Source organism: Monodelphis domestica, chromosome 3, assembly GCF_027887165.1.
Source record: "Monodelphis domestica isolate mMonDom1 chromosome 3, mMonDom1.pri, whole genome shotgun sequence".
NCBI classification, from domain to species: Eukaryota; Metazoa; Chordata; class Mammalia; order Didelphimorphia; family Didelphidae; genus Monodelphis; species Monodelphis domestica.
Genome location: NC_077229.1, coordinates 402,839,246 through 402,864,964, shown reverse-complemented (window position 1 = coordinate 402,864,964; position 25,719 = coordinate 402,839,246). Strand labels below are relative to the sequence as shown.

Genomic DNA, 25,719 nt, shown 5'->3' with positions numbered 1-25,719 from the left:
CAAAGAACATAAGCATCTATCAGAAAGACATGATCAGTATTTTTAACTGTGGCTATATCCATGTACAAAAGGCAAATCAGTGCACTGCTAATCAAAGAGAGGTTTATAGGAATCTTAACATTTGCTTTTCTATAATTCTTATTTTGATTTTTTTTCTCTACTTTAGTTTTAATCAAAGTCACAAACATGAAATCAAAGTATCTGCACTAAGTATAGAAGGAGTCTAAACTTCTTTTCAGGGAGTAAGAGTGTAATGATAAAGAACATAAGGAACATGGCTCCAGTTCTCTTAAGCAACAGGTGTTAGAAACAACTGCAGCATTAATAATTGGCTCTAGATTGAGGATTTGGGACAACTGCAGCTAAATTTGCCATCCAGATACCTAGATTCTAGTCCTGATTCTTCTGCAAAATAGTTGTGCAGCTAGGAGCAAGTTCCTTCCTTTTCTATCAAATAAAGAGGTTTGTTTTAAAGAGTTATAAGATCCCTTTTACATCTAAGAACAAAGAAGGAAGTGAGACACACACACAATCGTAGCATCAAAGGCTGATAGCTAGAAGTGATCTTGGAGATTAGCTGCTCCAATTTTCTCAATTTACAGAAGGAGAAACTAAGGCTTAGAGAAATTAAGAGACATGTTCAGAATCACATAGGAAATAGTGACTGAGCTGGGGTTTGAATGCAGATAATCCACTCAACTGTACCTTATTGACTCCCTGGAACTCAAAATATTTGAAGATAAAAGACCTCATTATATATGCCACAAAAAATATAGAAAGGTAGTAGAAAGAAAACAGGATCTAGAGTTAAAATCTGGGTTTGGATCTCAATGAACACATCAGTGAAGGCACATGAGCCATTAGGATAAGTAGAGAAGTAGAAATGTTGCAATTGAGTAGTTTCAAAGAATATTGTAATTTTATGTAAATTTTCTACATAATCCATTACTCTACTCTGTAGTTTCGCTAATATAGACATGATTCATTAGTCTAATGTTGGAATGTGACCGTATATCTCACCTCCCACATTATGCTTCTCCACAGAATTTGTTCAGGGCAGTATTATCTCAAGAGATAAAGGAAACTGGTCATCTTAAATGGTGTTAGCTAGAAGAATTTCTTCATTTTTTCCCAGTTTTTCTCAATTGTAGTGATGAGATGCAATGAACATATTTTCCGAGAGCTATACCTTGCTCCCTTAGGTTATAAAGCTTCAATCTTTCCTTCTAAACACTTCTTTTTTGCTGAGAGGAAAATGGGTCACATATCAGAAGCTTACTGCTGGATTCTGTCCTTTCTAGACTACATCTGGAATACCACACTAAGTTTTGGGTGTCACACTTAAAAGAAACTGACAAACTGAAATGTGCCCAAACAGATGAGAGATGTGGGAATATCTCATAAAAGAACAGTTAAAGAAACGAGGGGTGTTTAGCCTGGAAAAAAAGTTAAGAAATATGTGAAAGTTATTTTCAAATATGTTAAGGTTTATCTTCTGGAAAATGGAGAAAACTTTTCTAAGCAAGACCAGAAGGCATAATGAGACAGATGACTTTTTCATAACTGAGTAGGAGGAGCATGAAAGTCTTGAAGTATGTCAGGGTCACTATTATGAATATAAGGGATCACTATAGCAAGAGAGGATAGAAGAAGTTTATAAGGAGTATCAGCTGACTAAAAGTCAGAGAAATCAGTTGTTAATTTACTTATATATTAATTTTTATGAACATTATTAATAATTATAATACAAATAATATAATATAAATGGTATAAAATTATAATAATTAATAATTTTATTAATTACTTAACTGTTTTGAGTGGTGGAGACAAAACAGTAGATTAGAAGCAGCAATCCAATTAAATTCTCTCAACAGTCCACTCCAAAAACTTTAAAATAAGACCTCTAAAATCAAATTTAGGTCTGGTTGAAACATTTGTCTTGCTTAAGAACACTTAGGAGATCTGTAGGAGAGCTCTGGGACAGTCATATAGAGGCTTGTTCTGAAAGCACACACAAGGGTGGCAGCAATAGTGCTCACAAGAGCAGCAGCAGGATCTCCCAGCATTAAGACTGAGGGGGTTGGAAACTGGTCAGAAAGAGATTATAGGGCACCCTTTGCTGGTAGTAGGTACCACTGGCACTGACTGGCAACTTTATTGGCCATTTGCAGTCCTAGGTCATAATTCCAGGGCAGAGTGGAGCATTTGTAGTCAGTCAAGAAGCAAGGGCCCCGAATTCAGTTCCAAGACAGAGAGGAGTACCAGTGCTTATGGTGGCAGGTACCCCACCTGGGTAAAGACCAGAATGTAGATCATAAGAGCAGTTGCCACGCCGCTCCCTGGATTACACTGTCTTGGGAGCACCAAAAACTTGAAGACCCTCAGAACTAGTTCTGAAAAGAGCAAAATAATCCTAAAGCCTAGGACAGTGCCTCCCCATCCTTAGATGAGCAGAACCCAACTTTAATATAAAGTTCAAAATCAAGAAACAAATTAGAAACTTGAACAAACAACAACAAAAAATAACTTGAACATAAAAATCTACCACAGGGCAGAAAAGACCAGGCCAGAAACTCAGAAAATAATGATATCAAAATAGCTACAAAGACTCAAATAAAAATGCTAACTGAACACAATCCCAATAAGAATTCCAGGAGTAGTTAAAAAAGAGATAAGACTGGTAAAGGAAAACTGGAAAAAGAAATGGTTGGTAAATGAGAAAGTTGGCAAGAAAATTATGAAAAGAGAATTAACACTTTGGTAAAATAGGGACAAAAATATTGAAGAAAGAAACATCTTAAAAACAGAATTGGCCAAATGGTAAAAAGAAAGACAAAGAATTCACTGAAGTGTAGAACTCCTTAAAAAGCAGAATTACCCAAATGGGAAAAAAAAATTTTTTTTTTCAAAAGCTCATTGAAGAAAATAATTCCTTAAAAATCAGAATTGGGTAAGTGGAAGCTAATGACTTCACAAGACATCAAGAAACAAGAAAACAGTCAAAATAATGGAAAAAATAGAAAAAAGCAAAATATCTCATCAAAAAATAACTGAACTAGAAAATAGATTGAAGATAGACAACTTAAGAATTATTAGACTAACTAAAAAGAAGGAACAGAGAAAGCATCTTTACATGAGATTTCAAAAAATTACCAAAGAAAAATTCCCTACTATCTTAGTTCCAGAGGGTAAAATAGAAATTTAAAGACTCCACAAATCACCTCCTGAAAGAGATCAAAATATGAAAACTCCCAGGAATATTATAACCAAATTCCAGAGGTACCTGATCAGGGAGAAAATATTATAAATGTCTAGAGAGAAACAATTCAAATATCATGAGGCCACAGTCAGGATCACCTAAGATTTAGCAGCTACCACATTAAAGGAGCAAAGAGTTTAAAATATGATATTCCAGAAGGCAAAGGTGCTAGGATTATAACAAAGAATAAAATACCCACCAAAACTGTGTATAACTCTTCGGCACTAAAAATGGATATTTAGTGAAATAGAGGAATTTTAAGCATCCCTGTCCAAAAGGCCAGAACTAAATAGAATATCTGACTTTCAAACACAAGATTCAAGAGAAGCATAAAAAAATAAACTTGATAGAGAAATCATAAGGTCCTCAATAATATCCAACTGTTTACAGTCCTTTATGGGAAAATGATTCATGCAACTCCTAAGAACATTATAATTATTAGGGCAGTTTGAAAGATTTCATGTAGATAGAAAGCATGGGTATGAGGCAATAATATGCAATTATCTTGAAAAAAGATGAGAGTGGGAAAGAGGAATGCACTGAGAGAAGGAGTAAGGAAGAGGTAGAATGGGAAAATTTTTTCACATAAAAGTGGCATGTGAAGAAGATCTTTTAGAGTTGGAGGAAGAAATGGGGAGGTTTGGCAGGAAAACCTCACTTTCATAAAATTGGTTCAAATAGTAAAGAATATATATATATACATTCTGCTATATACAGAAATATATCTTACCTATTAGGGAAATAGGATGAAATTGGAATAAGAGATGGAGGAGAAGGGATGATAAGAGAAAGGGTGGATTAAGGGATGCAGTGAGTAGAAGCAAAATGGACTTCTGAGGAGAAATAAAAAGAGAGGATAAACAAATGAGATAAACAAGAGAGATAAACAAAATAAGATGAAGAGAAAAACATAGTAATCACAACAGTGAACATATATAGGATGAAATCACTCATAACATGAAAGCAGATAGCAGAATGGATTAGAAACTAGAATCCAGCAATATGCTGTTTACAAGAGACACATCTTAAACATAATGACATACATAGAGTTAAAATAAAGGATAGGAGCAGAATCTGATATACTTCAGCTGAAGTTAAAAAGGCAGGGGTAGCAATCATGATCTTAGGCAAGGCCAAAGCAAAAACAGACCTAATTATAAGTGATAATCAGGGAAACTACATTTTTCTCAAAATAAAGTAATGTCAAAAAATTTTTATAACAAGTATCCCTGGTAAAGGCCTCATTTCTCAACTATGTCAAGAAATGAGTTAAATTTATAAAAATAAAAGCCTTTCTCAAATTGGTAAATGTTCAAAGGGTATGAACATGTAGGTTTTAGAAGAAGAAATTAAAGCTATCTCTACTACTTTAATTCACTATTAGAGAAATATAACTTAAAACAGCACACACCTATCAGAAATAACAAATTCTGGAGGGGATGAAGGAAAATAGGTACATTAATAGAGTAATTAGCTGGTCCAATCATTATGGAGAGCAATCTGGAGTTGTGATATAGCTAATAAGGAAATATGTTTTGCATGATTTCCAATGTAAAAGTGATATTGTATTGTTTGCCTTCTCAATAGAAGGGGGAAGGAGAAAGGGAATTTAGTACTCAAAATTTACAAAGAAAAGCATGGGGGCAGCTGGGTGGCTCAGTAAATTGAGAGCCAGGCCTAGGACCTAGGTTCAAATCTGACCTCAGACACTTCCCAGCTGTATGATCCTGGGAAAGTCACTTAACCCCACTGCCTAGCCCTTATTGTTCTTCTGCCTTAGCATCAATACAAGATAGAAGATAAGGGAAAAAAGAGGAATAATAGTAAATAAATAAAATTTTGAATTAATAAAAACCTTTTGGGGGCCATAGAATTACAGAATGACATGCCACCAAAAATACAGGGAAAATGTTCTTGTGCTAGGACCTATGTATTTGTGTTCAATTCAGTTCACAAACATTTATTACACTCTTATCATATTCCAGGTGCCAGAAATACAAGGATAGACATACATACATATATACATACGGACAGTCGGATGGATGGATGGACAGAGGGAGAGAGAGAGAGAGAGAGAGAGAGAGAGAGAGAGAGAGAGATCCAAAATTTACAAATTAACCAAACTAATTTTGAGAGAGAGAACACTAACCATGAGGAGGGAGCAAGAGGAGACTCTTAAGAGGTCTCATCTACCAGGAGGTGGTTATCACTTTAAAATGATAAACATTTCTTATATATGAATATGGTACCTCTTGTAGAATCATCATCATTGGTTGATATTAATAGAGCATATATTGTGAAGCAAAACTACAAAGGCATAGCCCATGGAATGTGCCTCCCACAAGCATTGGTCTATAATAGAATCTTGGGGGGAAGGGTAAAGGGAAAGCATAATGGACATATAGTTTCAGTGGCATTGGAAACTCTTGTTGATGGAAGGTTCCGCCACCAAAGGAGATCAGCCACACTTCTGTTTTATTGTCCTGGGGATTCTCCAGAGGCACCAAGAATTTCAGAGAAGCTTACTCTTGAAATCTAGGCTACGTGAGAGGCAGAATCTTCCTCAATCCAATACTGGTCCTCTGTCCTCTCTACTTCTGAACATTAATATGTTATGACCTAATTCCACCATAATATCACAAAGCCCTGTATGATATCATCCCTTGGATCTTGCAGTTAAACACTTTTCCAATGGAAATGTCATGTCATTTCACCTGTCATATTTTTGTGGAACTGGCTAACAACATTAGTCATTGCCTGCCTATATTTAAGTGCTTGGAAGGATATTAAAAAGAAAAGATAAAAAAAAAACTCTAAATGACAGCAATTTTTCTTTATCAGCCTCTATGTCTTCTCCCATTCCAATCAGCCCAAAAGACTACTGAAAAAAAATATTGCAATGTGCTTTGAATACTCTACTATATGATGCCTTTCATTTATGGTTTCACTTGCTTTCTTATTTAGCCTCTTCCCAGTTTTCAAGGTTATTATCCTGCCCATTCCCATCCACATCATTTCTCTTCTTATCCACCTACTCCTCCAGTGTTAGTCAAGCACATCAGATCTCAGTCCCTTTGGCCTCTTCTGATTCCAAGTTCAAACAGTTTTTTTCCATGGTTTATTCCAATCTATTTTAATTCAAAAGACATTTTTGAAACTGAAACTCTCTTCCTATCCCCTTGCTGGGCACTGTGAGGTATAGAAAAGAAGTACAAAATGTAAGGCTCTAATCTCAAGAGTTCTTACAATCTAGTTGTGAAGAAAGAAATATATACATTAAACAAATTAGGATTACAAATCACCAGAGAAATAAAACATCATGTAGCTGAGCCTTATGAAACTAACTGAGAAGACAGAGATTAGGGAATGTAGCTCTTAATCATGAATCTGCCACTAACACCTAATTTCTTTGGGCCTTCATTACTTTATTTTTTTAAATGAAGGGAGTTGGGACTAGGTCCAAGAAACATTTATTCAGTGACTGGTGCATTCTATGATAGCATTATAAATACAGACTTTGAAAGAACTTTAAATGTTAGAGTCTAAGCCCCTCTTTCTAAAGATGAAGAAAGTGCCTCAATAAAGATAGTCAACTTCACCAGTCACACAGTTGCTATTTCAGGAAGGATTTGAACCTGGTTCTTCCTGACTCCAGGTCCAGTGGCCACTTTGTAGTAAAACTTTGATTATAAAAAATAAAATCATAAAGCTAGAAAGGATTTTAATTCTCTTATTTTAGAGGTGAAGAAACTAAAGCTTATAGAGTTAAAGTTACTTGCTCAACGTTATACAGTGAGTTAGTGGCAGACCAACATGCACTCAAATCTACAATGTCTTATTTGGGCACTCTTTCCACTATACCATGCTGACTCTGAGCAGTGTGATAGATCCTACTGATCATATTTGGGTCCAAAAGGTTTTGGCTACAGCCAAAATTCACATCAACCCTCAAGAATGAAAATTTGCTGCTATGAATTGTATATTCTTGGCTAATTTCCAAAGCCCTGAGATCATATGGATCCATCATCCATTCAGTCACCCAGGTTCCCAACTTCAGCATCATCCTTGACTCTTCACTTTCTCTTGCTATGTCCAATCGATTTCTAAATCATGTTGCTTTTACTTCCACAAAATCTCATATATCTCCCATTCTCTCCACTCATATAGCCACCACCCTAGTCCAGGTCCTCATTCCTGCTCACCTGGACTCCTCTCTGTTAATAGTTTCTATATGAAGTAAACCTCTTCTGTAGTTGCCCAGATCTGACCAGTCTATCTCCCTACTTAAATGACTCTGGTGGATCCCTATTCCATGATCAAATACAAACTTTTGTTTGGAGTTTTAACTCTCTACAACTTGAGTCTTTTGCATTTCTCTAGTCTTTTTTAATAATATTATTTCCCTTCACACACTTTATACTCCATTTGTATAGCTTCACTGCTATTATTCATGTGTGATGTTCTATCTTCCGTCCTTGGGTCTTTCAATTGGATATACCTCTTGCTAGAATGTTCTTCCTTGTTATTTCTATTTCCTGGATTCTTTGCTTTCACTCAAGTGTCACCATCTACAGGGGCCATTTTATGTTCCCTCCAGTAACTAATATTTTCCAATTCAAAGTTACTTTTTTGTCTATTTTGAAGATGCATTGAATATACCACCTTACATATACCTTGTCTACCATTGCTACCAATGCTACCAAGCATTACTTTTCTAGAACATGAGTTCCTTGATGGCAGGGACTATTTCACCTTTGTCTTTATAACATCACTGATTAATTAGTAAAGCTCCTAGTACATAGTAGGCACATAATAAATGCCTGTTGCTGAACTGAGTCATTGATAGACTGCTATGGTAAATCTCTGAGCTGTTGTAAGACCCACGGACAAGGCATACATTGTGAGCTGCACTCCTCTCGCTGGAGTCCACACTCCCTTTGCTTTGGCATCTGCTGCCTTTACTTTGGATCTTGGCCACCATTGCCTTTGAGCCTGGTAATGCAGCTTCTGGCCTGGCTCAAAGACTCTTTGCCACTAACCCAGAAGCTGCTGCCTCTGGCTCACGTTCCTTATTTCCAATATAATCTAAAAGCCCCATCCATCTTTCTCATGCCTCTATTCCTTTTTTTCTCTCATTCTGTGCCCTTTTTTGCATATCCTCAAGATCTTTGGAATTAAGGAGGAAAGTTATTTGGCCCCTTCAGCAGAGATTCAGATGCTTTTCAAGCCAATACAATTAGAATGGATAGGGTTGGGGGCAGCTAGGTGACTTAGAGGGTTGAGAACCAGGTCCGTAGACAGGAAGTCCTGGGTTCAAATATGGCATCAGACACTTCCTAGCTGGCTGACCCTGGGCAAGTTATTTAACCTCTATTGCCTTGGAGCTTGCTCTTCTGCCTTGGAACCCATACACAATATTGATTATAAAAGAGAAGGCAAGTGTTTAAAAAAAAACAGGATGACTAGAGCTGACCCAAGGCCACTTAGTGGTCACTGGACTTGCTATACAGAAATGGTGTCCCTGTCATAGACTATGAAGGTGATTCCCATAGACAAGCTTCAGAACAGCCTTGCCTGTCACTCATGTGGGAAGTTCATTGAAAAATTATGTTTAAATCTGTTTTTAAACAGAAATAGAATGTAAACCTATCTGAGAGATAGGTACATGGAAGAACCCTGAGTTGGGAACAGACTAGGAATGGGGGGAGAATCAGGAATCACTTAGATCAAACAAATATCTTATACTAAAATGGGAAGGATACTATGTCTATGGGCCTGTCCTTTCCATATACATATTTTAAAGGGAGTATCTACAAGAAAGTTGTTCCTACTGCATTCAAGAAGACTAGCCTGCTCACACGGTGACATATGGTGAGGAAGGGTCTAGCATGAAAAAAGGAGGGAAATATCCCTAAGACTAGTATCCCAAGTAAGAAAAGAGAGGCTGTGGGTGATGACAGTGAAGACAGGAAGCCTCCCATGCTGCCAACACTGGTTAAAATGAAATTCCACTCCAAAGAAAAATATTTGCATTCCCAATGGAGTTAGTTATAACAGGATTTGACCTGTACATTACTTAGACAAATTCACGGATGCTTTTCAGCAGCTGGAAACAATGAAATTATCATTTTGAAAGCAACGAAAACTATGGAGCTCATTATTTGAAGGCTGCCGGAATGAAGACTGAAATAATTCTATAAATTGACATTGGAGATGAGACCTACCACCCATGCCAATACAATGTAAGGAAACTCTGGGTCCTTTCCATATTCACACTGATCAGGAGACTCAACACTACTTCTTTTGGACATATTGAATATCTATTGTATTTTCTTGGAGCTACATGGCCCACCCATCTACATTTTAGATCATACATAGCTTGTCCCATGCCACATAGGTGACTCCTGTATGCTTCTGAAATATCATAATGTGGGTTTTTATATATTGATTATTGCATTGTTGATTGAGGTGGTTAAATTCTTATCTTGAACCATGAATCCAAACTGCCTTCATCATGACTCCTCTCCTTTACATCATGCTTATTCTTGCCTTCAAGAGACTTTTAAATCTCTTCTCTTATCTCAGTCTTTAAAAATTCTGCTCCTTCTTCAGAGCCTCCCTTAAAATTCCATTCCTTCCATATAATATCTAGAATCTAGACAACCAGGAAGTCTTATTAACACTTAGAGTTACCATTGAACCAAGTTTTGTTTTATAGTCATTTTTGTATTTGTCAATAGTTGCAAGAGCCAATCTCAATTGCCACCAGATTGGAATAATCTTTTGGATGGTATCAATATTTCTAATTCTCTTGTTTTCCTCTGAGAACGTAACAGAGTAGTTGTTTAATAAAAAGGCAGAATTCAAATCCTTATAGCCACTTTCTTCCCCATGCTGCCTTCATCCTGTGACATGTGTTCTATTTTGAGGAGATCCAGCCTTTTAAGATGGTCCCATATACCTGCTGGCTGGTTAGAATTATTCAAAGCATAAATGACACATGTAAAACCCAGTGGAATTGCACATTGGCAATGGAGGGGGGAAGCAGGAGAGGGATAGAACATGAATCATGTAACCATGCAAAAATATTCTAAATTAATTAATTAAATAAAATTTTCAATTAAAAAAAGACTTATTCACAGTAATAGGCTTTGAAAGGTCTACATGATAGGTTAGGTGCTGAGATTATAAATATTAAAAAATAATACAATCTATACTATAATAAGCTCTTAGCACTAACCTTAACTGACATCTCTTCTCTCTTAACTTCACAAACATTAGAGTTTGTTTAGCTATGGTGGACATATTTGAAATTTCCTGATGGTGGAGTTGCTCTGTGTTGACCATGACCAGGGTTAGTTTCTTCCCATTCAGATCTTTTCTCCAACAGATCTCAGAGGAAGAGATGGATATAACATATCTTGACTCTAGGCTTTCTGGCTAGTTGCAAATGCAAGATAGCCATCAGCAAAGAGAAGGTAAGTTGGTCGCTTGGCTTCAGCAAAGGTTCCTACTTTGCAGTTGAATATTATGAGCACCGATTCCTTTCTAGTGGTGTGCAGCTAGAGTGAGATTATACTCTTGTTTTTCTTTCTCTAAACAGATTTATGAGGGATGATATCTGAATATCTCGACTTCTGTTATACAATCCCAACAAACTGACTCCAATTTTGTGAAGCATGTAGAGGATTGTGTTACATTTTACTGTGCTTAGTACTTTATAGTGATCTATGAACACAAAGCAGATTGGAATTTGCTATGCTTGTCATTTTCTGTTGGCTGTTAGAGGGAATTGATGCAGTAGACAGTTAAGTACTCTGAGTGGATTCGGGTTTCTTTGCCAGTATGTCACTCAAGGTCTTTCCTGACATATTTAAGTGAGATTCTGATGAAGACTGTACATTTGTGGGAGAAGAATAACCAACCAGTAGTGTTCAAAAGTCTTTGAATCTCTTGTCCCATTTCTGAGATGCCCTGTCTTTGATTCCTCCCACCCCCTCTCCACTAGAGTTCACTTGATAGTAGTGCTCACAAAAGTGTGCTAGAGGTTAGAGCAGAGACATCCTTCTTGCTTTAGAACATTCAGACCCTGCTTGCTGAGTCACTACATAATGTGATATAAGTCAGATCATAAGCAAATACCAGATAACAGGCTAGGCTAAAAGATGTCCAAATATGCAAGTCAATACAGTGGAAAAAGAATAAGAAAATGAAAGAATTTTGTGAGGTCTGGAAAAAGAAATTCCTTATTGGAAAGGTCAATATGCTTCTTAGACAAATGGCTTTCACTGTTTACCAGAAAAAAAGTCAAGAATTATTTACTTGTAAGCCTAGAATTTTTGCTCTTGCTGTTCAGTTCTGTCTGATTCTTCATGATCTCATTTGGGGTTTTCTTGACAAAGGTATAGGAGTGGTTTGCCATCTTCTCTAGTTCATTTTACAGATGAGGAAACAGAGGCAAACAGGGTTAGGTAATTTGTCCAGGGTCACACAGATAGTACATGTCTAAGGCCAGATTTGAACTTAGGAAGATAAAGTCTTCCTGACTCTACACCAGCACTTTATCCACTCACTACCTAGCTGTCCAAAACTTAGAAGAGTACTGTCCAATTGACTTATTTTGCTCACCCTTGCAGAAGACCAATAAAATACCAATGATAAATCTACTATTTTAAAAGTAACAATATTGTTAGTGTATGAAGTTATATTAAAATTACAATTGGTTCTATCTTGCTCAATATTATTAATGGTGGTTTATATGAAGATACATAAAACATCCTCATTAAACTTGCTGATGAAACAAAGTTTGAAGAGTTGACTTATCTTTCTTAAGAATACTGAACTTAGGGGGCAGCTGGGTAGCTCAGTGGATTGAGAGCCAGGCCTAGAGATGGGAGGTCCTAGGTTGAAATCTGACCTCAGACACTTCCCAGCTGTGTGACCCTGGGCAAGTCACTTGACCCCCATTGCCTAGCCCTTACCACTCTTCTTCCTTGGAGCCAATACACAATATTAACTCCAAGAAGGAAGGTAAGGGTTTAAAAAAAAAAGAATACTGAACTTAGATGGTTAATAAGTCCTTGGCCAATAAATATTTAATATTAATAATGGCAATGTAAAAACTCCCAATTATCTTGTTAGGTCAAAACATCTTGGTCAAAAACAAAAGAAAGTTTAAAATTAAGTGGAGATGAATGAAAATTTCAATATGGAAGCCAAAAAATTAACTACAATAAGCATGAGATTGGAAATAACTAGACTGGTAGCAGTTCATATAAAAAAAGATGTTGGGTTTTATTTACTGACAAATTCAATAGTGTAATGCGACTAATAAAAGGAAGCTAATATACTCAAAGAATTGCAAAGTTCAGAATTTAGAGGCCATCTTGTTTCACACATACCTGAACAAGAATCTTCTCAGCAACATGTGACAAACAGTCATCCTGACTTTGCCTGAAGGCCTCCAGTGAAAGAAGAGCCCATCAGTTCAGGAGACAGCCCATTTCACTTTGGGAAAGAATCCTGAATTAGCAAGTTTTTTCTTTCTATCAACCAAGCTCTAAGTTTTCCTTTTTGTGGCTTCTACCTGTTTCTCTTTGTTCTAAAGAGGATGACTCTATTCCCTCTTTTCCCTCCCTCACTCCTGAGACCCTGGGATCTGGCAGAGGAGTTTTCATCTTATCTTCTCCAGAACCTCAATGTTTCCCAGTTAATTCCAAGTCATGGTAGCACATGCATATCCTTTCCCCAATGACCTTTTCAAATCTAACCATCATATTAATATACTAACAATTGAGAGCTATACTATATGGCATGCATTGTGCTAGGTGCCAGGAACACAAATGAAAATATTAAAATAATTCCTATTTCCTAGGAGCTCACATTTTAATGAACCAAAAAGCATATGTGTAAATACGTACAGAATAAATATAAAGTAAACAAATACAAATATATGAAAGGTCATTATATACATGGTAGTTTAAGAGAGCGATCGCTAACATCTGGGGGATCAGGAAAGGTATCATGCAGAATCTCTGTCTTACAGGAAGATAAGGACTGTGGAGTGAAGGTAAGAGAGAGGGTATCCATGTTGGCTGGTCATTGCAAAGGCATGAAAGTGGGAGATAGAGTATCATGTTTGAGGAACAGAGAGAGAAAGACAGTTTAGCTGGATTGTAGATTGTAGGAAAATAAAATCCTATTAATCTAAAAAAGATAAATTAGACCAGTTTGTATGAAGTTAAAATAAAAAAATTTAAACCCTTACTTTCTGTCTTAGAATCAATACCAAGTATTGGTTCCAAGTCAGAAGAGTGCTAGAAGGGCTAGGAAATTGGGGTGACTTGCCCAGGGTCACAAAGTTACAGTGTCTGAGCTCAGATTTGAATTGTCTGGATTTTTTAAAGTTTTTCCCTACTAGAATGAAAGCTCCCTGCGGCCATCAACCATCTCACTTTTGCATTTGTACTTCTACTACTTAGCATAGTCCTTGGCAAAAAAGTAAAAGCTTTAAAAATTATTGATTTATTTTTGTCTCATTATTTTCCTTTCTCTCTTTCTTCTTTTCTTGAAGACAGCTACTAAAGTTGCATTAAGTCTTCCTTTCTCCAAGCAACATATCCACATTTCTTCAACCAATATTCATATGACATGATCTGGAGACCCTTCACCATCTTAGTTGCCATCTTGTAAACAGTCTCCAGTTTACCAATATCCCGAAATGGGCACCCAGAGTTCCAACCAATAATCCATAGGTGGTCTGGCCAGGGAATAATAAAATGAGATGATCTCTAATCTCAAACAGTAAGCCTTGGAATTAATATGTCATCACACTTCATTAACTTCCTGGCTGCCCTGTTATACTACTGAATCATACTTTTTCAGATAGACCGTTAAGTCACTGTGCCTCCCTAATCTTATACTGTTGAAACTGATTTTTCAGATTCAAGTTGGGATTGGGATTGGGATTTACCCGATTAAGTTTAATTAAGTTTAATTTTTTAAGATTCAATCCAGTGCTCTTTCTAGTCTGCCAAAATCATTTTGCATTTTGACTCTGTTGTTCAGTCAGCATATTTGCCATTTCTTCTATTTTTGTGTCACTTATACATCTGATAAAAAAAAATTCTTTATTCCAAGTCACTGCAAAAAATGTCACATACATGTGACATTTTATATATACAAAGGATTCTCCAATAAGAACTCTTTATAAGATGGCATGCAACTAGTAATGACTGCTCTTTGGATCCAACCACTCAACAAAGTTATGAATCCACCAAATTATGTTATCAGCAAATCTGATAGGAGCAGCATGAGAGCCTTTGGCATAGGTTTTTATTAATCTAGGTAAAATATAGCTGTATCATTTTTCTGATCTAATAGTCTACTTATCCTATTGGAAAAGAAACAATGTAAACCCATCATGACCTTGATGAAATCAATCCAGCCCTTTGTGATCACTACTTGCTTTTTATTAGAAACCAAGCTTCAAAGTGATCTCTTTGTCTTTTACTCCCTTAGGCAACCTATCTGATTTGTCTATGAGCTTAATAATTTTTTTAGGCCTTATTTCAGATTATCTGTGTATATGTCACAGTTTCCTGATAGATTATCAACTCCTCAAGGATGCTATTTTTTGTTTTGTCATTTCAGTTATGTTTGACTCTTTGAGACTCCATTTGGGATTTTCTTGGCCAAGATGAGAGAAGGATTTATCATTTCCTTCTCCAGCTCATTTTACAAATGGGGAAATTGAGGCAAATAGGGTTATGTGACTTTCCCAAGTTCACACAGTTAGTAAGTGTCTGAGACCAGTTTTGAATGCAAAAATACAAGTCTTCCTGACTCCAGTGCCAACATTTTATCCACTGTATGTCACTATAGTGGGTACCACATAAATGCTTATACTCTTCCCTCACCTACCTTTTGCTGATCAGACCACACTTGGAATACTATGACCATTTCTGGTTGGCATATTTTATGATACTTAAACTAGGGAAGTTTTTATGAATGCAAACTAAACTACAGACTGGTAAATTTTATATTTTAGATCTCTCTGTTCTCAATCATGGTATAGCTGTTTAAAGAACTGGAGGTAGGAGCCAGGGAGTAGAAGAGATCAAGGTAGGAGAAAAGTGGGATGCAGGAAGGAGTCACTTTTGTAAGGGAATATTTTTTTAGAATTATGGACATTTTATAGTAAAAATGTTGTGGTCTCAGTAAAAAAGTGAATAGATAACCAGGAAATATCAGTATAGAATTTAGGAGGCAGTTAGAAAATAACCAAGCTAAAATAATACCATATTAACAAGAACAAAATCAATGAATGTTCAGACACCTCCTTCAGAATTTAAGGATGTAATTAATCACCTGGTCACTGACTAAAATGAAATATTTTACTCATTTAAAAAATTACTTCTTTAAAGCCTTTGTTTTGCTTTCCCAGATCCATTCATATACACAATATCAGATGTTTCAATCACATCTGGAATTGAGAGGGAGAATAAAAAGAGACCCCACCTCATAGGCAGAAAGACCTAGGTTCAATCCCTGTCTCTGATGCTTACTGTGTGCCCTAGACAAGTCCTTTAATCTCTCAGTTTCCAGGAAACTCTCTAAATTCTGAATTACCACCTCACACCTAGCACAATGGCTAACATGACAGAAAAGCAAAATGATAAATGTTGGAGGGGATAAGAATTGGAATACAAATGCATTGTTGGTAGAGCTGCAAACTGATCTGATCATTTCTAGAGAGCAACTAAGAGCAAAGGACCATAAAATTGTGTATAGCCTTTGACCTAGAAATAGCAATATTAGGCCTTTTTCCCAAAGAGATCCAAAAAAAAAAAGGAAAAGGGTTTATATGCACAAAAATATTTATAGCAGCTCCTCTTATGTCAGCAAAGAACTGGAAACTGAAAGAATGTCCATCAATTGGAGAATGACTGAACAAATTGTGTTTTATTATTGTGATTGAATAATGTGCTAAAAAATAACAAACAGGATAATTTCAGAAAAAGTTGGAAGAACTTATATGAAGTGATGCAAAACGAGGTGAACAGAACCAGAACATTGGGCACACCAACAGCAACATTGTATGATGATCAACTATGAATGAATTAACTATTACAAAGATCCAAGACTAAAGGACTCATGATGAAAAATGCCATCCACCTCCAGAGAAAGAATACCTGGGGTCTGACTGCAGACTGAAGCACTTGATTTTTTACTTTATTTTGTTTTGGTTTTGACCTGTGTTTTCTTTCACAATATGACTAATATGGAAATATGTTTTGCATGGTTATACATGTATAATTTGTATCAAATTGCTTGCCTTCTCAATCAGGGTGGCAGAAAAGGAGGGAAGGAAAGAATTTGGAACTTAAAATTTATTAAATGAATATTTTAAAATTGCTTTTATATAATTAAAAAAAGTAAAATATTTTATTTAAAAAGGAAATTCTCTAAAACTAACATTCAGAGGAGGGGGTGAAATACACTTGTAGAGGGAGTTTCCTTATTTGGTAGTTCCTGATACCAATGGAATACCATGTCCAGTCCCCATCCTGTTAACTGATTAAACACATAAAATAAAAATGTATTAAGTAGACACTGAGAGACAAACCAAATTTGGGGTCTAAGAAATTAGGCAAAGGTCCAAACTTTGGAAATAATATTCCAAGTCTAAGGACAAAAGATTGGCATGTGAATATCTCCCCTATCCCAGTAGAGTAAATATTTTAGGAAGTGGCACAGCTAGCTGGAAAAGCAATCTTGAGAAAGAATATGTTTTTGTACCTATTTAACCATGAACTTGCTGAACCCCACATGTATTCACACTCCCCCACTCCTTCATTCTTGTGTTTTTTCCCTTTATAAACTCTTCCCCTATTCAATAAACTCTGCTGGCATTAGCTATCAGCTGTGCATCCCTTCTGACCTCAAAAGATTCTAATCTCTCTGGTCTTTATTTCTCACTCCTACCTAAGGGACCCTTGGCCCCTGGTCTGAGCCTTTGGGGCTCTTCTCCTCCTTTAAGGTCTAACAGACATGATGCAAGTTTGATGAATGACTGAATGATTCTGCTTTCAAAGAGGCTGTTATGTTAATGGTTTTATATTTATTGATGTCTTGAGAGGCAACACCGTAGAGAAGCAGATGAAGTACTAAATAATAAGTACCAGAAGATGTAGGCTCTAACCTGGTACCAGTTCTTACAAGCTCAATAATCTTGGACAAAGTCAAGAAATTTCTGGGCTTTCGTTTCCTTACCTATAAAAGGAGAATAATGCCTATTTCATAATATTGTGGTGATGATCGGAGAAGAATGTCAGAATGCTTAAAAACTGTAAGTACCCCGGATTTGGAGTCAGGAAGGCTTGAGTTTGAATCCTGTATTAGACATAAGCTGTATCATCTCAAGCAAATCTTACTGGGTCTCAGTTTCTCTATCTATAAAATGGGGATAATAATATCAATTCCCTTTATAAAATGGGGATAATGATAATAGTACCAATTCCCTTACCTATGGTTGTTGTGAAGGGCAAAAAGAGATAATGCATATAAAGTTTTCTGCAAACCTAAAGTATTATGTCATATATAATATATATTATATAGAGAGAGTCAGAATAAGTAGATGGGAAACAATTAGGTCAATAAACAAATAGGTCAAGAGATAAAATATTGATGCCAATTTAATCCCTCCCTTTCCCTCAATACATTTGTTTCTTTTAATAGTGTTAGGAGTTTTAAATGCTAATATTGCCCATCTACATATTCTTTTTCCAAACCTCTAGACATCCTTAATGTATTTATTATTCTTATTGTTACAGATAGTGGGCAGAGACCATTTGGAACTGCCCAAAGGACCATAAAACTGTGCATAACTTTTGACCCAGCAATAGCTGTGTCCATTCCCCAACTGATGGACACTCCTTCAGTTTCCAGTTCTCTGCTAACCCCAAAAGAACTGCTATAAATATTTTTGTGTATATAGGTCCTTTTCCTTTTTTGGAGAGGGGGATCTCTTTGGGATAACTGCCTAGTCGTGCTATTGCTGGGTCAAAGGCTATGCACAGTTTTATGGTCCTTTGGGCACAGTTCCAAATGGTCTCTGCCCATTATTTTTAATAATAAGAATAATAAATAAATAAGGATGTCGGGAGGAATTATTATAAATAATAATTAAAGTAAGGTATTGCGTTATTATTAAATGGACTGTGTAGTCTCTTTCTGGCCTCCAATATAGTTTCATCTTTCTTACAGAAGAGTTAAGAGCGAGTTGGATCATACAACTGTGAAACTTCATCTAAAATTCCTTGCATGTGGTGCATATAGTCAAAAAAGAAAAAAAAACACTAAAAAAGTTAGCAATAAGTAAAGCCAGAAAATTCACATAGATTCGAAGAAAAGAAATCTAGGTCAGGCATGCTTCTGTGTATTTCAAGGTCTACGGGGAATTCAATACAATGAGCTACTTTATTTTAAGGTATTTTTTTAAAGCACAGATGTTACACAGGTGACTCAGCTATGCATACAGGGACCATTTCCCACTCTGCTTCTTATCCCCTTTCCCCCCACTCTTTCTATTATTCACCTATTCACAAGCTATACAGTTGTTTTGGGGGGCCACAGAGCAAATCCCCTTCAAATAAGCATTTGAGATGAGGCCATTTCACAGGCACCAACTTTTGGAATGTGATTCATCTTTAAGAATGTCAAAATGTATATTTAAAAAACAAATATAAGTTTTTAAAACTAGGATGCCTTAAGTAAATCCAAAAACCAGGGTAACATCATTCCATGTAAAAAAGAGTAAGACGTTTTATAAACAAGCTATTGTTAGTGGTACATTTGTAATTCAGCAGAGAAACACTGGCCACACTGCTCTGCACTTCTGGAGGGCCTAACATCATGAAACTAGTGGGCTATGTCCAGCAGGTGGCTTGCACACCTGTTCTTACACAATCTGTAGCTCCAGTACACCATCGTTATCCTTTTCAGCCAAAAGGTAATTCCACCTGAACTCACAACATACCAAGCCAGTGAGCAGTATTCAAGGCAAGACTAAGACTCAGGATAAGCACATGGAAAACTAATTAGGTCAACAGACCTCTATGGGATGCAATACTGATGCCAATTTAACCCTGCTGTCTACCTGATAATATTTGTTTCTTTGAATAATGTCAGGAGTTTTGAATGCCAAGGTGGCCATCTACATATTCTTTTCCAAACGTTCAGACATCCTCAATCCATTCATCATGATTTTCAATGCAGGGAGAACCCAGAACTTGGAGCATTTAAATGAGAGCTTGATTTTTCTCCCAGTTGCCAGGTTGATATTCCTAAAGTACAGGTCTTACTCTGCCATGTTTCTTTTCAAGAAGTTTCAGTGGCTCCACCCCCACCTTTTTTTTAGGATAAAATACAAATTCCTCTGCTCAGCATATAAAACCCTTCCTAATCTAGCTCCAATCTATTTTTTTCTGTTCCAATCTCATACTACTTTCCTAAACTACTTTGAAGATGAAGGCACCTACTTCATGGCCCCCTTTTCCAAATTCCATCTTCTATCTCTGTCCTTTTTTTCTATTTCTTTACTTGTTTTGGGACAGATTGTTGTTTCCTAACCTCTGCCTCTTGCAATCTCTAACTCCCTACACAGCTCATCTCAAGGACCACCTTCTACAGAAGGTCCTTCCTGAGCTCCCCACTTATTAATGTTCCCCTATGAAATTACCTTGTATTTATTTGCTTTGCACATATTTATTTATTTTCCTTTACTAGGATAGAGCTCCTCTACAAATTGGTGGTTTCTTTATTGCCTTTGAATCTCCAGCTTAGTAAATACTTAATACATGCTTAATGAATTGAACTTCTTTGTTCTTTGCCTCTCTTTAATCTGTGGTACCATCTGCATAAACATGATATTGCCTTAGAAATTCTATTTGAAAGTCTTTTAGGTCATTTTTAAGAAGTATAAGAAAAGCATCCCTGTTCTGATGGGGAACCACTGAGATAATGCTATGAATACTGGGAAGGTGGATGCAGTGTATCTAAGGAAATCTCTCAGAGCACCTTTTGGTCCTGGTATTAGAAGAATGTTGGAAGTTTGGTCTGCTAAGCAAAGGTCATCTCATAACAGATCTACTCAGATCATCCTTATAGCAGCTAGATGGTTCAGTGGATATTATGCTAGTTCTAGAATATGGAAGATCCATCTTCCTGAGTTCAAATCTGGTCTCACACACTTACTACCAGGCAAGTCATTTAATCCTGTTTACCTCAGTTTCTTCATCTGTAAAATGAGCTAGAAAAAAGGCAAACCATTGAAGTATTTTTTGCCAGGAAAATGCCATATAGGATCATAAAGAACAACACATCATCCCGAGGGATGAGGTAGGGTGGTGAAGTTATGTTAGAGAAGCTTCTAATTATGTATGTTCTAAGTAATTCTAGAGCTAATTATGAGGAGAGCAAGTGCACAATCTGACTCTCTTGCTTTCCATTGAGTTTTTTAAAAAACCTGGCTGGCAGTGTTGAATTTGGAGGGATGAAGAGATGGTTTAAATCCCCCTTTAGGTACTTACTTATTACCCTTGTGATCCTGAATAAATCACTTACCATCTCTGAGCCTCAGCATCCTGATCCTTTTTTTTTTTTAAGGAGGATGAGGGGAAGAGGCATAATTATAGCACTCATGTCACAGAATTGTTGTGAGATTCAAAGGAGATCATGCAACGCTTTGCAAATCTTAAAACACTACAGAAATGTCAATTCTGATCAATGAAAGTAAGCAACATCTGCTAAAGAGGGTCCAGGGCTAGGAAAAGGAGACACCAGGTTGTTTTAAAGTCGTTCCAGTTTTGTTCCACTTTTTGTGACCCCATCCAGGGTTTTCTTGACAAATACAAGGGTTTGTCAGCTCATTTTACAGATGATGAAACTGAGACTAACAGGGTTAAGTAATGTGCTCAGGATCACACAGCTAATAAGAGTCTGACTCTGGATTTGAACCCAGGTCTTCCTGGGCTCAATTCAATGCACCATCTAGCTTTAAGGTTTAAGATACATTGAGCCCTGCAGTAGCATAAAACACAAATGAAGCCAACTTTACTAAATAATAAGTAAAAGTATCAATTAAAAAGGATAATAGTTTAAAAAAACTCTACTTGGTTCTCCTTGGAGAACTTAAAAACAGTCAGGAAAGCATTCCCCTAAGAGCAGTAAGATAAGCAAGATGAAGCTTTATACTTCAAATTTCTTCTTGGGGAGAAGTAAAACATTCTCCTTAATACATTTAAGGATCAGTAAAGGAGAAATTTACCCAAAATAGGTGCCACTCTTATAGTCACAGCACTCCTGCATTCTAGAACACCAACATTCACCTTATCCTGGATTTAGCACATATCTGTAACATAGAGGGACCCAGATTTCCAGTCTTCTACAACAAAGTCGGAGGTGAGAAGTAGAGCTTGGAATTGGTTACCTCCACTGAAAGCTGTGTCTTCTGACAAGTTGAATGACCCAGCTTAATTTTTAAAAAAATTATAGTAATTTTTCCAGATTTCCTGCCAATATGATTTTTAATATTAATTTTCTGATATTTTATAATCTCTGTTCTGTCTCTCCTTCCTACTCTTCTTCCCTCCCCAAGGATAATATCATATAGGTTATACATATATTATCATACAATATGTATTTCCATGTTTATCCTGATGTGAAAGACTCATATTGCTTACACTAGAGAAAAATTCATGGAAGAAACAAAGTAAAGGATGGTATGTTTTTGGACTCTGTCTGATCCTTCTATGATGGTGGATATCCTTTTTTGGTCATGAGTCTCTTAGAGTTTTTTTTTTTATGAGTCTTCCATGTTGAGAAAGAAAATTATGGAATGAATTGTAGGGATTCAGGACTAGTCAGCCCTATTTCAAGGCATGTGGAAGGAGTATTCTCTCTCTTTCCTTGAACAGTAAAGAGATGGAGAGGGTAGAAGAGTAGTGACCACTTTTACTGTCTAGCAGGGATGGGATACAGTAGAACAGAGCACTTTGTTTATAATTCAGAAGACCTAGGTGGGAATTTCAGCTCTGCATCTTATTACTAATATACCCTGGGAGGTCAATTTACTGAGTCTCAGTTTACTAATCCATTCTAGTTTAAAATCTTGTGAGACCCATAATTTTCTATCTCCTTCCCCTTTCCCCCCTCATAAAAAGACTCAGTCTCTTTCTTTTTACCCCACTGGATGATCCCAAAAGTGTTTTCCAAATTCCAGCACTTGTAGCCTCTCTGCCAGAACTGTATCCTACTTGATTGAAGCCTTTTGCTTCTTGGAAAATCAGGGTGATCAGAATTGCTAAACTGTCAGTTAACTAACCTCTCCCAAAGCCACAATCTAAACATTATTCAGATGTTCTTAGTCGTCACCATTTACTGCTCATGTAGTGTGGCTGTGAGCTCATGGAACACATCAGCTCATAACTTTAAAAGAACTGAAGGTAATCCATACTGGGTTGGACTCCTGTTATTCTTTTCAAATCAAATCCAGTTGTGGTTTTTTTCTATCTAGGTCTTGTAGTATAATCTTTTAATTCATTCCCACCAGGAAAGAAAGGAAAAAGAAAAAAAGGTTAAGAAAAGGAATGCAGGGACAAACAGGTTAACCAGTGATCAGTTTTAAAAAGAGGACCCATAGCTTTATGCAGGACAGTTTGGAAGAAGAAGGGGTGGAAGTACAGAGCTGAGAAGATAAGGAGAATGGTAAGAAGATTCAAGATGGTAAAGGAACAAGAGGTATTTTATCTGGACCAGGAAGATATCAGGGGGAGGTGATATCTTTCCCTGAGTATTTAAAGGATTGTCGGGAAAGACTCCCTGTTGGACATGGTATCTGAGCAAAGTCTTGTGGGAAGCTCAAGATGCCAAAAGGCAGGGATGAGAAGGGAGAATATTCCAGGCATGGAAGAAGTATGTTTGTTTGTGTGTGTGTGTGTGTGTGTGTGTGAGAGAGAGAGAGAGAGAGAGTCTGTATGAAGGCACATTTAAAAATAGAAGAACACTATAATGTAGGAATGATTACCAGGAGAGCACCTGAAAAGTTGATTTTGGAAGAATGAGGACTGGAAAAGATCTCTTTATGTATGCAAATCAGAAACTACCTTGAGTCTAGAGCTGAAACTCAACCAGAACTTAAAATTCATTTACTTATCATTTCCTAAGCACCTACAGATTTCCTACTTTCTACATTTCTGCTTTCTATTTCTGAAATTCAATCTTCATCTAAAGGAAGAAAATAATTCAAGCTTTAGTCCATATTTATTTATGATCTTATGATCTAAATAATCATATGACTTTTGTATTAGACAATTCAAAAACAATTCTTATTTATAAATATAAAAATATATAATGCATATATCTATATGTATATGTGCACACACACAAGTAGATGACAGTCAATCAATAAACATTTAATAAGCACATGTTTTATGTCAGGCACTGTGCTAAACTTTGTGGATACAAAAAGAGACAAAAAAACAGTCCCTGCTCTCAAAGAGTACACAGATGGATGGGGGAGACAAAAAGCAAACAAAAATGTATCAACAAGCTATATACAGGATAAATAGGAAGTAATTAAGAGAGAGAAGACACTAGAATAAAGAAAGGTTGGGAAGGCTTCTTGAGGAAGATGGGATTTTAGTTGTATTATTTTAAGACAGGATTCCAAACATAGCAATGGGGAAGGTGTGAATGGTGAAAACAGTCATAGAAAATGCTTACAGTTGATAAATGGAATAGATAGATATAGAGAAAAAAAATAAGAAGAGATATGGTTGTAGATAGATCAACAGAGTGGAAACTGGTTGGCATCCATTGTAACATCTACTTTCACAAAATTTACTTGGCCATAGTCACATAGGAGAATATAAACTCAGGTTTTCCTGACTCAACAGAAAGTCTTAGGAGGTTTTATGTTCTCTTGCCTGATTCACTGAGCTAATGTCACCAGAGACTTCAGACTTTCACAAGGCTTCTTCTGAAGTATATGAACGCTATAGTACATTGCCTGTTATTAGGTTGAAGACCAGAAGGACCAACTCTATTCCATCTCACAAAATGCCACAATACAAAAAAAGTCATTATAGACAAAATTGTGCATACTTCAAGCAGGTAAGATGAAGATTCCTATATCCCAGCCTGAGTAAGCATTGCTGTCCTGGACAGCTCAAGAAAGGGTAAGAGATGGACCAGTGGGGATTAGGGGTTAGGAGTGCTGATCTCTCCCCCTTCTCACTCTGGCCATCAGAGGGTTACCATTTGGGGGAAAGGAAGACTTTAGGTTAATGGGCTTACTTTTCACTGAGATCTCCAACAGGATGGCTTTGGCTGAGTTTGAAGCTAGGAGCTGGCTGGTTACAGGGACTCGTAGGAGCTGATAAAGTGCTTTTAACACTCTGAACTGAGTGCCTTCGGCTCCGCCTTCGATTTAAGCCTCGATGCTCACTTGAACCCAGACTAGCCCTTCGCCTGTCTTTCCGTCCATTGGGGGGAGGTTCAGCATTCTCATCACCATCTTCGTGCCTCAATGTCATCTAAAAAAGTAGAAGAAAAGGAAAGGCATCAATTTGAAGTTTATATAAATTTGACAGGCAGCATGGAGTAAGCAGAGGTATCAAATAATACATGGGGGATGCAGCCCTTACTAGTTAAAAATTATTAAATTTAGATAGGTATCTAATACTTTAGTAGGGAAAATTCTATGGAACTTGAAAAAATCATCTTATGCATTATTTTCCATTGAATTAAATTTTGCCTCAACTAAGTTTTCATTTTCTTTATCAACAGAACATAGTCAATCTGAACCCTTGTCCTGAAAAAAAATTTAAGGTCTTCTTATTTTCATAGAACAAGTTGGGATGCCTATAAATTCTTTACCTCAAGAAACTGTATTTTAGGATGAGCTGAAGACAATGAATGGAAAAAATAAATGAGATAGTCATCTTAATTTTAATCAATCCCAAAACTGTTAGTGGTATTACAGAAATGTATGAAGTAATTCCAAACCCCAAAGATAAAAAGATACATTTTCTACGACCCTGAGTCCATGTGCCTGGTCACCTTTTATAGTACTTCTCCTGCAATATAGGAGAATGAAGAAACCAATGCAAAAATCAACATTTTCTCCCCTTACTCACTAACTTGAACATTATCTGCAAAGAAGATTGCTAGACATTAGAAAATGAATTCCCCAATAATTAAAGAATTAAAATGTCTTTTTTCCCCATTGAGCCACCTAGCAAAGTACTCTGCTGTGTCATCTGGGGCAGATTATTTAACCTCTACATTCTTGAGACAACTGCTAAAGACTTACTGAGGCCATATTTGAATTCATGTCTTCTTGACTCCAGGCCCAGAGATCTCTTCACAGAGCTGCCTAGCTACAATGAGGTTGAGAT

At 36.6% G+C, this 25,719-nt stretch overlaps 1 protein-coding gene across 14 annotated transcripts in view; it reads right to left on the bottom strand.

Moving 5' to 3' along the window:
- The window catches only part of FHOD3 (formin homology 2 domain containing 3), a 719,587-nt gene that overhangs the window by 185,180 nt on the left and 508,688 nt on the right, over positions 1-25,719 (bottom strand). For all 14 annotated transcript variants that reach the window (XM_007486745.3, XM_007486741.3, XM_007486739.3 and 11 more), the window contains exon 10: positions 24,617-24,855. In XM_007486745.3, the coding sequence (XP_007486807.2) occupies positions 24,617-24,855 (239 nt within the window). The remainder of the gene's footprint in view (positions 1-24,616; positions 24,856-25,719) is intronic.